The sequence below is a fragment of the Tupaia chinensis genome, unplaced genomic scaffold (genome assembly GCF_000334495.1).
Source record: "Tupaia chinensis unplaced genomic scaffold, TupChi_1.0 Scaffold000018_1, whole genome shotgun sequence".
NCBI classification, from domain to species: domain Eukaryota; kingdom Metazoa; phylum Chordata; class Mammalia; order Scandentia; family Tupaiidae; genus Tupaia; species Tupaia belangeri.
Window position 1 is genome coordinate 2,435,893 of NW_006159448.1, and position 14,413 is coordinate 2,450,305.

At 35.5% G+C, this 14,413-nt stretch overlaps 1 protein-coding gene across 1 annotated transcript in view; it reads left to right on the plus strand.

Moving 5' to 3' along the window:
• Positions 1-14,413, plus strand: part of CPS1 (carbamoyl-phosphate synthase 1) — a 154,904-nt gene that overhangs the window by 61,289 nt on the left and 79,202 nt on the right. Inside the window, exons 14-17 of the mRNA XM_027770163.1 lie at positions 305-494; positions 2,036-2,193; positions 6,756-6,884; positions 12,529-12,673. Of these exons, the coding sequence (XP_027625964.1) occupies positions 305-494; positions 2,036-2,193; positions 6,756-6,884; positions 12,529-12,673 (622 nt within the window). The remainder of the gene's footprint in view (positions 1-304; positions 495-2,035; positions 2,194-6,755; positions 6,885-12,528; positions 12,674-14,413) is intronic.

Sequence of the window (14,413 nt, forward strand, 5' to 3'; positions counted from 1 at the left end):
AGTTTTTGTGTACTTTTAGACAGATTCTATAAAAAAAAATAATCTCTAGATTTGGTTGATACCTCCAGGGGCAAGAAATTATCCTCACAAGACAGTTCTGCTCGAATGATTTTATTTTTAGCAGTTTCTTCTTTTGATCTAATGCTTGTCTGCCTTTAACTTCCACTCACTAATTCTGTTACTGAGCTCTACACTTCACAGAGTAACCAAAAAACTTCGTGACTCCCATCAACCTTCACCAGAGCGTGGCCATTCTCTTCCTTAGACCATGTATTCAGACACTGGATCCTTATGTTCATTTCAGGAAGAAAATGTCAAAACTGTCCTGATGAATCCAAACATTGCATCAGTCCAGACCAATGAGGTGGGCTTAAAGCAAGCAGATGCTGTCTACTTTCTTCCCATCACCCCTCAGTTTGTCACAGAGGTCATCAAGGCGGAACGGCCAGATGGGTTAATTCTAGGCATGGGTGGCCAGACAGCTCTGAACTGTGGTGAGTTTTTTTATGTTTAATTGTAGAGTTTTGATTCATGTCCTTATGTGCACTGCGTTTTATATGAGCCAATCTAATAGTTATGCTCTGTCCGTTCATTAAACCTTTCCTCTAGTATGTGAGGAAGCAGTAAGCAAAAAGCCACCGAAAACTTTATGTGATGATAGTACTAGTTTATTTTACAAAGCAGCTAACAAAAAACCTTTTTTGAGTTAGTGCTCTAGAATGGTCAGATAGGTTTCTTGGGATTCTCCCTCACCCCCATTTTCTGCTAACCATTGAAACCCTGAGAATTAGCATGAATTAAAATGAGAATTAACTCTGATTAAGTGCTTTATGTCTCAGTTCTGTAGCATTTATCTTTCATAAATATTTTCATGATGTCATAGATCAGCTTGCATCTGTTAAGTTCCCTGCTCTGCCCTCTTAAAAAGTATGCTGTAAGTCTTTGGAAGCAGATTATGAATGAGAATCTCTAACTAGTTGAGGTAAGCAATTGTTGATATAATTTGTATGTCAAATGAAAAGGACTCAGGGGACCAGCAGTTAGCGTAATGGCTATGTCGCTGGACTCCTACGTAGTCGACCACAGTTCTAGTCCTAGACCCGGTGGCTTAAACTCACGCCGGGCGCATGTGCATGCGTGCCCAGGATCCCGAGAAGAGAATGGAGGAGAAGGGATTGCGGCGTGGCCATCCCCCTTGGGGGGGTGATTTCTCGCTTTCTGTCTCTCTGTCTCTCTCTGTCTGTCTGGCGAGCACATGCGCCCTATAGCAAAATCCTCTCCAAAAAAGAAAAAGAAAAAAGAAAAAAAAAGGACTTAGCAAAAGTTAGATGCAACATAGTGGAAACACAAACAATTTTTGGTGAGTTTTTTTTTTTTTTGGCTCAAATAGAAACCCATATTTCTGAGATTATTTAAATAGTTAAATCTCATGATAGTAATGGAATTTAGAAATAATGGAAATATACTGAAATCTCCAGGCTCATTATAATACTATAATTTTTATTAATAAGACATAATAGTTTAGAGAAAGTAGACATATAAGTAATAGTAGCATTAGTAACATCTTTATTTAGATTGTATTCAAAAATTGTATTTCAAAAATTTTCCTGCTAAGTGCAGTTCTAGTGTGAGTTGTGGTGACTTCCTGGATTTAATTTTTTAATAATACTTTTATAATTATCATAGCTAATCAACATTAAAGTATCTTTAATTGTTTTATTCCTTTTTTTACATTAAAAATTTTATATTTAATAACTATATATATTTATACTGTATGAAATTTACCATATACATTATTATCAACAGATAACTTGTCATTCAGTGTCTGTTAAATATTTTTTCCTCTGATCCCCTTCCTCTCACCCCATATTTCCCGCCCCTTCCTATACAGACTCTTTCTGTTTCTGCCATAGAGTGCAGATACCCCATGATCTGTTGGATTTAATTTTAAGATAAAAAAATGTATAGTAATATCTCTTATGGAAGATACAAGAGTTTGTGGAAAGAAAACTGATTAAATTTTATTCTTCTGTAGGAGTGGAACTATTCAAGAGAGGTGTACTCAAGGAGTATGGTGTGAAAGTCTTGGGAACTTCAGTTGAATCCATTATGGCCACAGAAGACAGGCAGCTGTTCTCGGACAAACTAAATGAGATCAATGAAAAGATTGCTCCAAGTTTTGCAGTAGAATCGGTAAGGAATCTCTCTTCTGGTGAACTGGTATTATTTGTCTTGGGTTGTAAGGAAAATGTTTTGCCATGCCCAATAATAATCCTTAAAATGATTATCCTTGCATATTTTCTTCCAGAAAAATGTTAGTACCTCAGAGACATTATGTATTAATAGTATCATTTGATTCTGAAATGTTAGGGATAGCCATTAATATTTTATTTTGTGACCAAAAAAATGTTCAGAGATTAAGTGATTTATCAATGGTTAAAGTACCAGTGAATCTCGGATCTCTTGAGTTGAAACTAAGAACCATTCAATTTGCTATACCACACTAATTTTTACCTTCCTTCTAAATCTGTCACAAATTTTATATATGCAAATGTCCTGCAAATAGAATTGGGTTAAAATTGGGCTAGGGAAGTGGAATTCATATTTTAGAATGAGACTGACCCAATTAGTAAGATTCATGGCTTGAACACAGTAGCTTAGATATTTAAAGAGGTTACCTAGTTTGCTTTTCTGTTACTTTCCATTGTATCATATGCCTATTGATAGGCTATTACCATTCACCAGGAAAAAGTCAATTTACTCTACATCTGTTTTTCTTCTGACTTTATTTTTGATTTCAGGCATACGGTTGGTAAAAATGAGGGTGCTAGAGGAAGTTTTAAATGCAACTTCCCTATTGAACAACTAAAATTGGGTTCTGCATGTTTCAGGAAAGAATGCTATGAAGTACACATCCCATGTTACAAAGCTGTCGATCAAGAATAATCCCAGGGAAACTCTACCAAACACTTTGGCAGGGAACCTCCTGCCGTACATTTATTCTTTCATTGCCAGATTTAATTATGTTCTTGCTTCCTCAGGTTGAGAAACTGGCATATGGGAAAGGTGTAATTACATTCCCATTGGTAGTGTAATAATATTCCATGACAGAAAAATATAGCCACCGTATGTTGTGTTCTGTAAATAAAAAAAAAAAAAAAGTCCAAGCTTTTGGGAATATTCTCAGGCTAAACTTGAAAAATTTTTAAAAATCTAATTTTATATAGTGTTTCTAATGGCTTATTGTAGTACTACATAACATTGACAGTAGAAAACCTTATTTCATTCAGAGGTAAGCATTTTCCTCTTTTTGAAAAATAATTATTTATTTTATTTTATTAATTATTATTATTATTTTAAAATTTGCTATAGGAAATATGCCTCCTCCCTCAAGGAGAGAGAAAGAGAGAGAGAGAGAGAGAGAGAGAGCGAGAGAAAGAGAGAAAACTAGCTGCCAGGTCCAGGTCCAGGACTTGAACTATGATTGGACATGTAGAAGACCAGTACCTTACCTGCTATACCACCTGCTGGCCACAGAAAACAGACCTATAGGCTGTCCTTAAAAATCTAGTAATTCAGGACCAGCAGATGGCATAGTGGTTATGTTGCTGGATCCCCACCATGGTTTGAGTGTCAGACCTGGTGGCTTGAAACTCATGCCAGGTGCATGTACATGTATGCCCAAAAACCTGGGAATAGAATAGAGGAGAAAGGATTGTGGCATGGCCATTCCTCCTGGGGACTGATTTCTCACTTTCCCTCTCACTGTCTCTCCCCCCACCCCCACATGAGTGCATGAACCCTAAGGCAAAAACATCTAAAAATAAATAAAATAAAGAAAATCCAATTATTCAATACGGCTTCCATTCTCAAATGAATGATGACTATTTCTGCTTTAGCTATGGTTTTATTTCTTTAGAGAAAAAATACAGTTTAACACAAAAGGATTTTAAAAAGCTACACTAAAGAAGACACCTTCATGGCTACTGAGAACTAGTGATTTCAGGGAAACAGGAGAAATGAAGACTTTTTACTGATAATTCAGCCTCCAGTCCACAAACTCATGTGGTAGGAAGATTTTCAAGCCTTTTGTCTCTGTCTCTGTCTCTGTCTTCTCATTTTTTGTAATTTTTCCCTTTAAAAAAAATTTAAGGTAAAGCAGTTTCTTGGCTTTCAGCCCCTCCTTTCCCTTTATCTTGTTAATAATCCACTCTCCCTCTCCTTACCCAGGAGAGGCAAGGAAACAGGCCTCAGAAGATACCTTCATGGCTACTGAGAACTAGAACACTGTGTGGTTTTCTAGTTTTTGCTTTTTTTAAAAAAATAATTTTTTAAGATTTTTAAAAATTTTTTTTAGTTTTTTTCTTTTCTTTTTCTCTGTTTCTTGGTTGTTTTTGTTGCTGCTGCTTCTCTCTGTTTCCTTTTCTGCATGGTCCTGGACTTTCAAATAGAATTTAAAGTTTGGGAGGAAACACACTTTCCACCAGAGGACTAGAAATCACCACAGGACCACAAGAAATATGGTAAAGCAAGAAAATACCTCTCCTCCAAGGTAAAAGAATAACTCCTCTTCATCCATAGACAGTTCAATGAAAATCATGAAAATGTCTGATAAAAAATTTAGAACAGTCATAATGGTGAAGCTAACAGAGATAGAAGAGAAGAGAGACAATGAACTGCAGAGGAGAAAGGAGCTGACGAGTTCTGGGAGGTGAGGAAGTTCTTGCAAGATCTAAAAGAGGAATTGCACACTTTAAAAAGAATCAAATGGAACTGTTAGAGATGAAGACTATAATACAGGAAATCAAAATCTCCCTTGAAAGTATTAAAAGCAGACTAGATCATGTAGAAAATAGAACCTCAGACATAGAAGAGAAAATTGCTGACCTAGAAAAATCCACTACGAAGACTGAGAAAATTGCCCCCAAATTTTAGAATAATATACAAGAAATACTGGATACCATCAAACGTCCAAACATCCAAATAATTGGCATCCCAGAAGGTGAAGAGACTCATAAGGGCATTTGTAATCTATTACATGAAATCCTGCAAGATAACTTTCCAAGACTACTGAGGCACTCAAAGATCCAATCCCAAGAAACACAAAGGACCCAAAATAAAATCAACTCAAGAAGATCTCCAAGACACATTATAGCCCAGACTGACCAAAGCCACAGGCAAAGACAAGGTAAGACTTGCAAGAGAGAAACACCAAGTTACCTACAAAGGATATCCCATCAGACTAACAGCAGACCTCTCATTGGAAACAATGTGAACAAGAAAAGAATGAGGAAAATATATTCAAAGTGTTAAGGGAAAAGCAATTTCAGCTGAGAATACTGTACTCGGCAAGATTATCCTTCACATGTGAAGAAAAGACAGAAACATTCTCAGATAAACAAAACCTGAAAGAATTTACCAGCACCAGACCCAGCACCAGACAACATCTCCAAAATGTTCTCAAGGGAGTGGTATGTCAGGAAAATTAGATGTAGTCATACAGAAATAAGAGTTCAAACACTAAGAAAATGGCTAACTTAATTGTAGGGACAAGTCTGGAGTTGAATATTATATCCCAGAATTCAACTGGAAAGATTGAACCACAATAGAAGATAGATTAAGTGCATGAGACTAAACTAGTAAAATAACATTCTGTGACTTTTGACTGAAATATTGCTGCTTTTCTTCTAGTTTTTGTTGTCCAGTTTTAAGAGTATTTGTCCTCTCTTGAGCTGTCAATAGGTTAATGCACCTACTATTTGAACAGAATACTAACCTGTTTCCAGGCTTTAAGTTTTAAGCAAATTTCCTTACCAATTCAAAACTGCTTTTCTTGAAATTACCAGCTAAACTTACTATTGAATGTAGTTAGATTATTTAAGAAATTGTGTGATCAATAAAATGTGGGGAGAAAGGAATGGAATAAAACTGTAGACACCAGAGATACTGTGAGAAGAGGTGGGAAAGGGCCGAGGATCAGACATAGGGGTAAATAAATATAAATAAATAAATCAATAAGTATATCTATCTATCTATCTATCTATATATATATGCACACACACATATATATGTGAAACTAGAAATGGAAAATTATTGATGATAACATACATGATTAAGCCACTATGCAGTATATTTGTTCATTCTACTCACTGAGGTTTATGCCTAAAGTCAGACTTGTGTTCATGGATATGTATATATCAGCTGTGCTTGCTATTGAAAATATTTAGATTAATTAAGGTCTTTAGTGAATCAATAAAATGCAGGGCAAAAAAGGCACAGAAAGCAACCATGGATACCAGAGACAGCATAGGAGGAGGGTGGGAGATGGCAGAGGGTGAGAGATAGGGAATCAAGGATGGAAAAAAATATATATATACAGGAAACAAGAAATGGAAAATTATTTATTGATGATAACACGTATGTTGATGTGTTTGATTGAGCCAATATACAGTATATTCTCAATGGGAAATCTCATTTTGTATGCTGTAATGATGTATAGTGAATGAATGTAAAAAAATAAATTTAAATTAAAAAAAGCTACACTATATATTTAAAGACTCTTTTTCTTCTAGTATTTTACTTAACATTCGCATAACAACACTCATTTTTCAGAAGGAGATGAAGGAAAAATAGAACATTTCCATACTCACTTTCCCAAATAAATTGACTTACTTGAATTGACAGACTTTTTCAGTGTGGTCTTTTCTGTTAATGTGTCAGCTTTTAGAATGTTCAACCCTCTTTCTTGTTGACAGATTGAGGATGCGCTGAAGGCAGCAGACACCATTGGCTACCCAGTGATGATCCGTTCTGCCTATGCACTGGGTGGGTTAGGCTCAGGCATCTGCCCCAACAAGGAGACTTTAACAGATCTCAGCACAAAGGTATGTACTTTCATAAACAATATTCTTACCAGCCAAAAGCATGGACTTGTTATATCCTTCTGTTAGATGAAGTTATATAGATAAGAAATGCCCTTTTAAATTTATTAAATCGCTATCATGTTGTCTAAAAGATGACATGTTTAAGAGGGAAGCTCAGTACATCTATTTATGATGGGACATAGCCATAACCCATATGGCTCTAGGTAAACCAGTGGTCACCCTACTAAAAGTCTGTGTTTAGTACAGTCTGTTTACTTCATGAGATAAACTTAATCCAACTCCATCTTCCCTGCTTCACAGTCTACTATAAAATATTCATAATGCTAAAATACATTTTAGTGACTAAGAAGAGAATGGAATATAATGCCCAGTCTTTCCATTATTTTTGGAACTAATGTAACAGAATGACATACAGTAAGTGAAATAAAGCACACTGAACACTTGGAATTTACCCAAAACTTAGGTGTCTAATATTATGTGTATATATATATATACATATATATACACACTCTCTCTATATATATTTATAGAAACTATATTGATTTTTATATATCTATATATACTATATATATCTATAGTATAATATACCATACTATAATATAGTGAGTGAATTCTGCCAACTACCATACACACAAAAACAAAAGAAGGATTTGAATGTTTTTAATTTATAATCCACAAAAGTCACTTTAACATATTACTTATTCTCTTGAGTATTAAAGGAAACATCTTAAGGAAAATTAAGATATGTTTCAGAAAATAGAGATTAGAAAGTATTATTTCAGAAAGACAAAAGACTTTATCCGTACTCTTATTTCCACATAGTAGAACATTGCCAACCAATAGTGGGGCTTCAAAAATTACTTTGAATGGATAAACCCACGTGCAACCAAAAAAAAAGGTCTGTGTAACTTAGACAATAGTCATGGAAGTAAATCTGACAGAATTATGGCTGGAATATTTTGGGGCATGCTTAGTAAATAACTCAAGCATAGCTGATAGTTTTATGTTGATTTACTTTTTGGACTGAAACAAAATGAGACCCTTGAATTAATGAAATGGAAATTTGAGGACAGAGAAATATAATTAAATAGACTTAAATAACTATAATGGGAGACGTACATATCAACAACTTAGATTTAATTTTTCTGAGGTTGCCAGAATTAAAAAGAAAACATATCTACTGTAAATGTTTCTTGTTTCCATTCTGAACTTTTAAATCATGTATGTAAAACAAAACGTGTTTATGGAGATACACAAATTTATTTTCTCTAGCATATTAGATGTTTCATGTTTTAATATTAGCAGTTTTATTATTACCACAAATAAGTGGCAATATATACTTACACTACATAAAAATATATTTATAAATAAACATTTGAATATGGACTTCTTAATGCAAAAGTACTTTACAATAAAGATAATGCAATATATACTTACACTACATAAAAATATATTTATAAATAAACATTTGAATATGGACTTCTTAATGCAAAAGTACTTTACAATAAAGATAATTTTGGAACGGGGTAGTTTTTTTTTGTTTTATTTTTATTATCGTCATAATCTTCTTTATATTACATTGGATTACATATAACTTTACAGTGTATTACATTGTTTTTTCAAAAGGGAATGCCATGCATGTCAGTCAGTACAGAGACATTAATCTCCCCACTTCAACATTCCATATCTTTTCTGTTTTCCCCAATCATTATTTTTATTATTCTAATTATTTTTATAAAACAGTCAATTGCTATTTCTCGTTTTGCTTGTAAAAATACTTTGCCCATCATGAAATACTTCTCAGACCAATCCAGTTGAGAATACTATACATGTCATCATCAACAGTTAATAACCCCTCCCTGTTTCTCACTAATGTCCTGTCTCTCTATTGTTCACTTGCTATCTTTCTCTATCCTCTTCTCTTCACTTACCCCATTCCACACTGTCCTATTCTCATTAAGTACCTTCACTGTTTTTATGTCCTCCGAATTTTTGCTCTCTATTATAGAGTGCGGATAGTCGGTATATATTGAGTGGATACATACAATATCTTTCTTTCATAGCCTGGCTTGCTTCACTCAGCAATAGATCCTCCATATCTGACCATTTTCTATCAAATTCCAGGGTCTTGTTATTTTTTATGGCTGAGTAGTATTCCATAGAGTATATATACCACACTTTTCCAATCCATTCATCAGTTTGTGGACATTTAGGTTGGTTCCATGTCTTGGCAATTGTGAATAATGCTGCAATAAACATGGATGTGCAAGCACTTTTCTGACTGAGCGTTCTCCTGTCTTTTGGGTAAATACCCAGAAGTGGGATTGCTGGATCAAATGGTAGTTCTATTTGTAGATCTTTGAGGAACCTCCATATTGTTCTCCACAGTGGTTGAACTAGTTTACATTCCCACCAACAGTGTAGGAGGGTTCCCTTTTCACCACATCCCCGCCAACACTTATCACTTTTTATATTCTTAATCTTTGCCATTCTGACAGGGGTTAGGTGGTATCTCATTGTGGTTTTTATCTGCATTTCCCTTATGATGAGGGATGTCGAGCATTTCCTCATATGCTTTTTGGCTGTTCGTATGTCTTCCTTAGAGAGACTTTTGTTCAGCTCACTTTCCCATCTTTTAATCGGGTTAATCATTTTTTTTCGCATAAGGCACTTGAGTTCCCTATGTATTCTCGTTATCAGTCCCTTGTCTGAGGCATATTTAACAAAAATATTTTCCCATTCTGAGGGTTGTCGGTTCACACTTGTTACTGTGTCCTTTGCTGTGCAGAAACTTCTTAGTCTAATATAGTCCCACTTGTCTATTTTAGGGATTATTGCCTGTGCTTTGGGAGTCTTATTTAAGAAGTCTTTGCCTACTCCAATGTCTCCCAGAGTTTCCCCAGCATTTTCCACAAGTAGTTTTATTGTCTGAGGTCTTAGGTTCAGATCTTTGATCCATTTTGAGTTGACTGTTGTTAATGGTGAAAGATGGGGGTTCAGTTTCATCTTTCTGCAGGTGGATACCCAGTTTTTCCAGCACCATTTACTAAAGAGGTTTTCCTTTTCCCAATGGATTGACTGATATCCTTTGTCAAAGATCAGTTGGCTATAAGCTTTGGGAGTTATTTCTGGGGTCTCTATTCTCTTCCATTGGTCCACATGTCTGTTTTTATGCCAATACCATGCTGTTTTGATGACCACAGCTTTATAGTATATCTTGGGATCAGGGAGTGATATGCCTCCTACTCCATTCTTCTTACGCAGGATTGCTTTTGCAATACGAGGTCTTTTATGGTTCCAGACAAATTCTATAATTGTCTTTTCTAGATCTCTGAAGAATATCTCTGGTATTTTGATTGGAATTGCATTAAACATGTAGATTAATTTGGGTAGAATTGCCATTTTGATTATGTTAATTCTACCAATCCAGGAGCATGGGATGTCCTTCCACTTTTTTATGTCACTTTCAATGTCTTTTTTAAGATTCTCGTAGTTTTCTTTATAAAGGTCTTTGACTTTCTTAGTTAGGTTTATCCCTAGATATCTTATACATCTTGTGGCTACGGTGAAAGGGATTCCTTTCTTCAGCTCTGCTTCGTTCAACTTGTTGTTCATAAATAGAAATGCTATGGATTTTTGGATGTTGATTTTGTATCCTCCCACCTTCCTGTATTCACTTATTCATTCAAGAAGTTTTTTCATGGATACCTTTGGGGCTTCTAAGTATACCATCATGTCATCTGCAAATAAAGATATTTTCAACTCTTCTTTGCCTATTCGAATGCCTTTAATACTGTTCTCTTCTCTGATTGCAATAGCTAAGACTTCCAGTACTATATTAAAGAGCAGTGGAGAAAGTGGGCAGCCTTGCCTAGTACCTGTTTTCAGAGGAAAAGCTTTCAGCTTTTCCCCATTCAGTATAATATTAGCTGTAGGTTTTTCATAGATTGCTTTTATTGTGTTCAGAAATGACCCTTCTATACCAATCTTACTGAGAGTCTTAATCATAAAAGGATGTTGTATTTTATCAAACGCTTTCTCCGCATCAATTGAGATGATCATATGGTTTTTATCTTTCTTTCTGTTAATGTGGTGTATTACATTTATGGTCTTGCGTATATTGAACCACCCTTGCATCCCTGGTATAAAGCCTACCTGGTCGTGATGAATGATCTTTGTTATATGTTGTTGGATACGATTTGCGAGTATCTTGTTGAGAATTTTCGCATCTATATTCATCAATGATATTGGTCTGTAGTTGGAACGGGGTAGTTTTCAATGATTTATATGCTATTGAAATAGTCAACAGACCTTTGAAGGACTGCTGGTTGGAAATCTTAGCTTTTCCCTCGAGCATAATTAGTTGTATGATTACATCCGGAGCTTCCCCTATATGCTCTTGAGGTTGTAATTAGCACACTAAAAGATTAACTTATCCAGGTTTCTAAGTAAACTTCTTCTATGAAATCGGAGACTTGAGAGAAAAAAAGAAAAAAAAAAAAGCTGAGGAAACAGATGAAGAGTATCTCAATTTTCCTTGTGCCTCAATATCCATCCTGTTTCATTAAAATGCAAAAGCCTTCCTGAATTCATACCCTTTGTTTCCGAGATTTTTTTTCTTTTAGCATGCAACCCAAGTGGTGAATTAATCATTATTAAATTGTTAACAGTGGTTATAGAGTTCCATAACCACTTTGAGGACCTCGTTGTAGGCAGCTGTGGGAACAAATGTGTTGCATTTGCTGGAGCCTGTAGTGATGACTGAACTTGAAAAAATAGCATTGAGGCATTCTACGAAAAAGCTCACATTGTTGCATTATATTGCCTACTAATAATTTGAAAAAACTCTACTTTTCCTTTCACTGTCTTCCCAAATTAAATATATTATGAGACAAAGGGACAATCCCGTTCCTTATCAGCCACCACATGTCATAAGGTTAGAGATCACCTATTTCGTATTTTAGGTTCAGTATTCTGCCCACTGTGGGTACTCAGTAAATATGAAATGATAATTATACTAATTCATATCTGTCTAATCAGCCATACATGATATACGACTCAGAGTATTTAAGCACTTAGGCAGTGATTAACTGTAATAATGGTTACATATGAGTCTGCTAATTCCCAAGTTTCATATGCTATCTTGGCTAACTGTTTACAGCCATCATCATCTCCTTTCTCCTCCTCATCAACAGCAACTAACTTTTATTGTGTATGTCACTGTACAAAGCACCCTCAGCTATTTTAGAGAAAGCCAGAGTCTTTAGACTTATTTTTCCACATCTATTTTCACTTATCACATTTTCTGGTTTCACAGAAGCCTAGCTGCTGAAATAATTTCATTTCCCTCTGCCTGATTGCTCAATTATTTTCTCTTTTTCCTAAATAGTTTGATTTAATGTCATATCAGCACTTTGAATGGCAAGCCTCAATAATGTAAATCAAGCATATTCACTGCAGGATGCTATTCCTAGTACCTCACTGATTTTTTGACACATGGTGCTTTCTGGAGTGCAGGGGAGGATGAGACTGCATTTGAGAGTTCATTGCTGACCAGGACTCAGATCAGGGCATTTTGCCAAATATCCTTGTTTAAGTCAGTGACTTTCATTACTCTTCAATGCCCTTTGTCACCAATTTCTAGGCCTTTGCTATGACCAACCAGATTCTGGTGGAGAGGTCAGTGACAGGTTGGAAGGAAATAGAATATGAAGTGGTCCGAGATGCTGATGACAATTGTGTCACTGTCTGCAATATGGAAAATGTCGATGCCATGGGTGTTCATACAGGTAGGCAAAAATCTTCAGGAATTATAGTAATGCCTTTAACTCAGCTCTTTGCTGGCTATAGCAGTCTTTATGCAATTCGTTTCTTTTTTTTTTTTAAAAAAAATTGCTGTTCTAATTGATAGGCTAGTGATAACATTGTATATATATGAAGTATTTTATAGTGCTGGAAATAGTCTCACATTTAATTTGATCTTCACAAAAAATCTATGTAGTAAGGCAGATTTTATTACCCTGATTTCATTTGAGGAAAGGATCAAATACAAGAAATATAGTGAAGTTAAATCATTAAGTCTTAAGAGTTGGGAAGCAAGAAGTGATGTTGAGAAGGTTTAAAGCAGACTGAGGTGTTAATCACCAAGTAAATGAGAAAACAGACATAAGTAAAACATACAAGTTTTTCAGGGAGGGAAACTAGTTAGATGAGAGAGCAACGATGGCCAGCCTCATAACTTAATGATTAAGGGAGCTGAGCCCCACAGCGCTGACCATGGTTAAATTTCTAGTCCTGGCAACTTGAAGAACACACTGGTCACATGTGCATGCATGCCCCAAATCTTGACAAGATGGAGAAATGGAAGAGAGGGCATTACAGCATATGACCACATCCCATTGAGAGGTGCTTTCTTCCTCTCTGTCTTTTTCTCTGTCTCTGTTAATCACATGTGCCCTATGGTAATTGTTTTGAAAAAAGAGAAGGAAAAGGTTTTAGAAAAGCTAAATTCCAAGTATGAGCAGGATTCATAAGAAAGGAGTTGAGAATATGGAACTAGAATTCAAGAAAACATGATGAGATAAATTGATACAGTGTTTGGTGGTATGAAAGAAATAATTAAAGCCAGAGGCATTTAAAGTATTCAAAGTCAGGACCAGCAGTTGGCGTAATGGCTATGTCACTGGACTCTCATGTAGTTGACCACGGTTCAAGTCCTGGACCTGGCGGCTTAAACTCACACCAGGTGCGTGTGCATGCATGCCCAAGGTCCTAAGAGGAGAATGGAGAAGGTATTGTGGTGTGGCCATCCCCTCTGAGGGGCCATTTCTAGCTTTCTGTCTCTCTGTCTCTCTCTGTCTTTGTGGGGAGTACACGTGCCCTATAGCAAAAAAACTCAACAAAATAAAAAAAAAGAAAAGAAAAGAAAAAGAAAAAAGTATTCAAAAGCAAAAGCTTGGGTATAGGAAGAGAAGAGAGAGAAGAGAACATAAAATTCTGAACCATGGGAAATATTTTGATTTATAGAGCAAGAGAGAGAAAAAGATTGGTATTGAAGACAGGTAATTGGAAACAGAATTAGGAGAAAACCAGGCTAATAAACTACAAAGCCAAAGCAAAAACATGTTTTCTAAAAACACATTTTTTTTGGAAAGTATTGAATACAATGCAGGGATGATAATAAGGATTTATTTTGGGTTTTTAGGTATCAAAAAAGATAATTTCAATGCAAAGTTAGTTCCATGAGCCATTTTGGAAGGAAATATATGATAATAGTGATCGGCAGAAATTAGACTATCAAGTTCAGCTCTGTAAAGAGCGAGAGAAGGTTTAACTGATTGGCAACTAGAAAGGGGCATCTTGAGGCACAGGAAGTGTTCACATGTTTGAGGGCAGGAAGGATGGAGCTTTAGGACTGAGAGTGAGTATATAAGGAACTCTGACTGGAAAGAAGTGAGAATGGAAAATGAGGAGGAACAGAAAACAGATAAGCCACAGTCTGAGTGTAGAAAAGATAATATTCTAGGGAA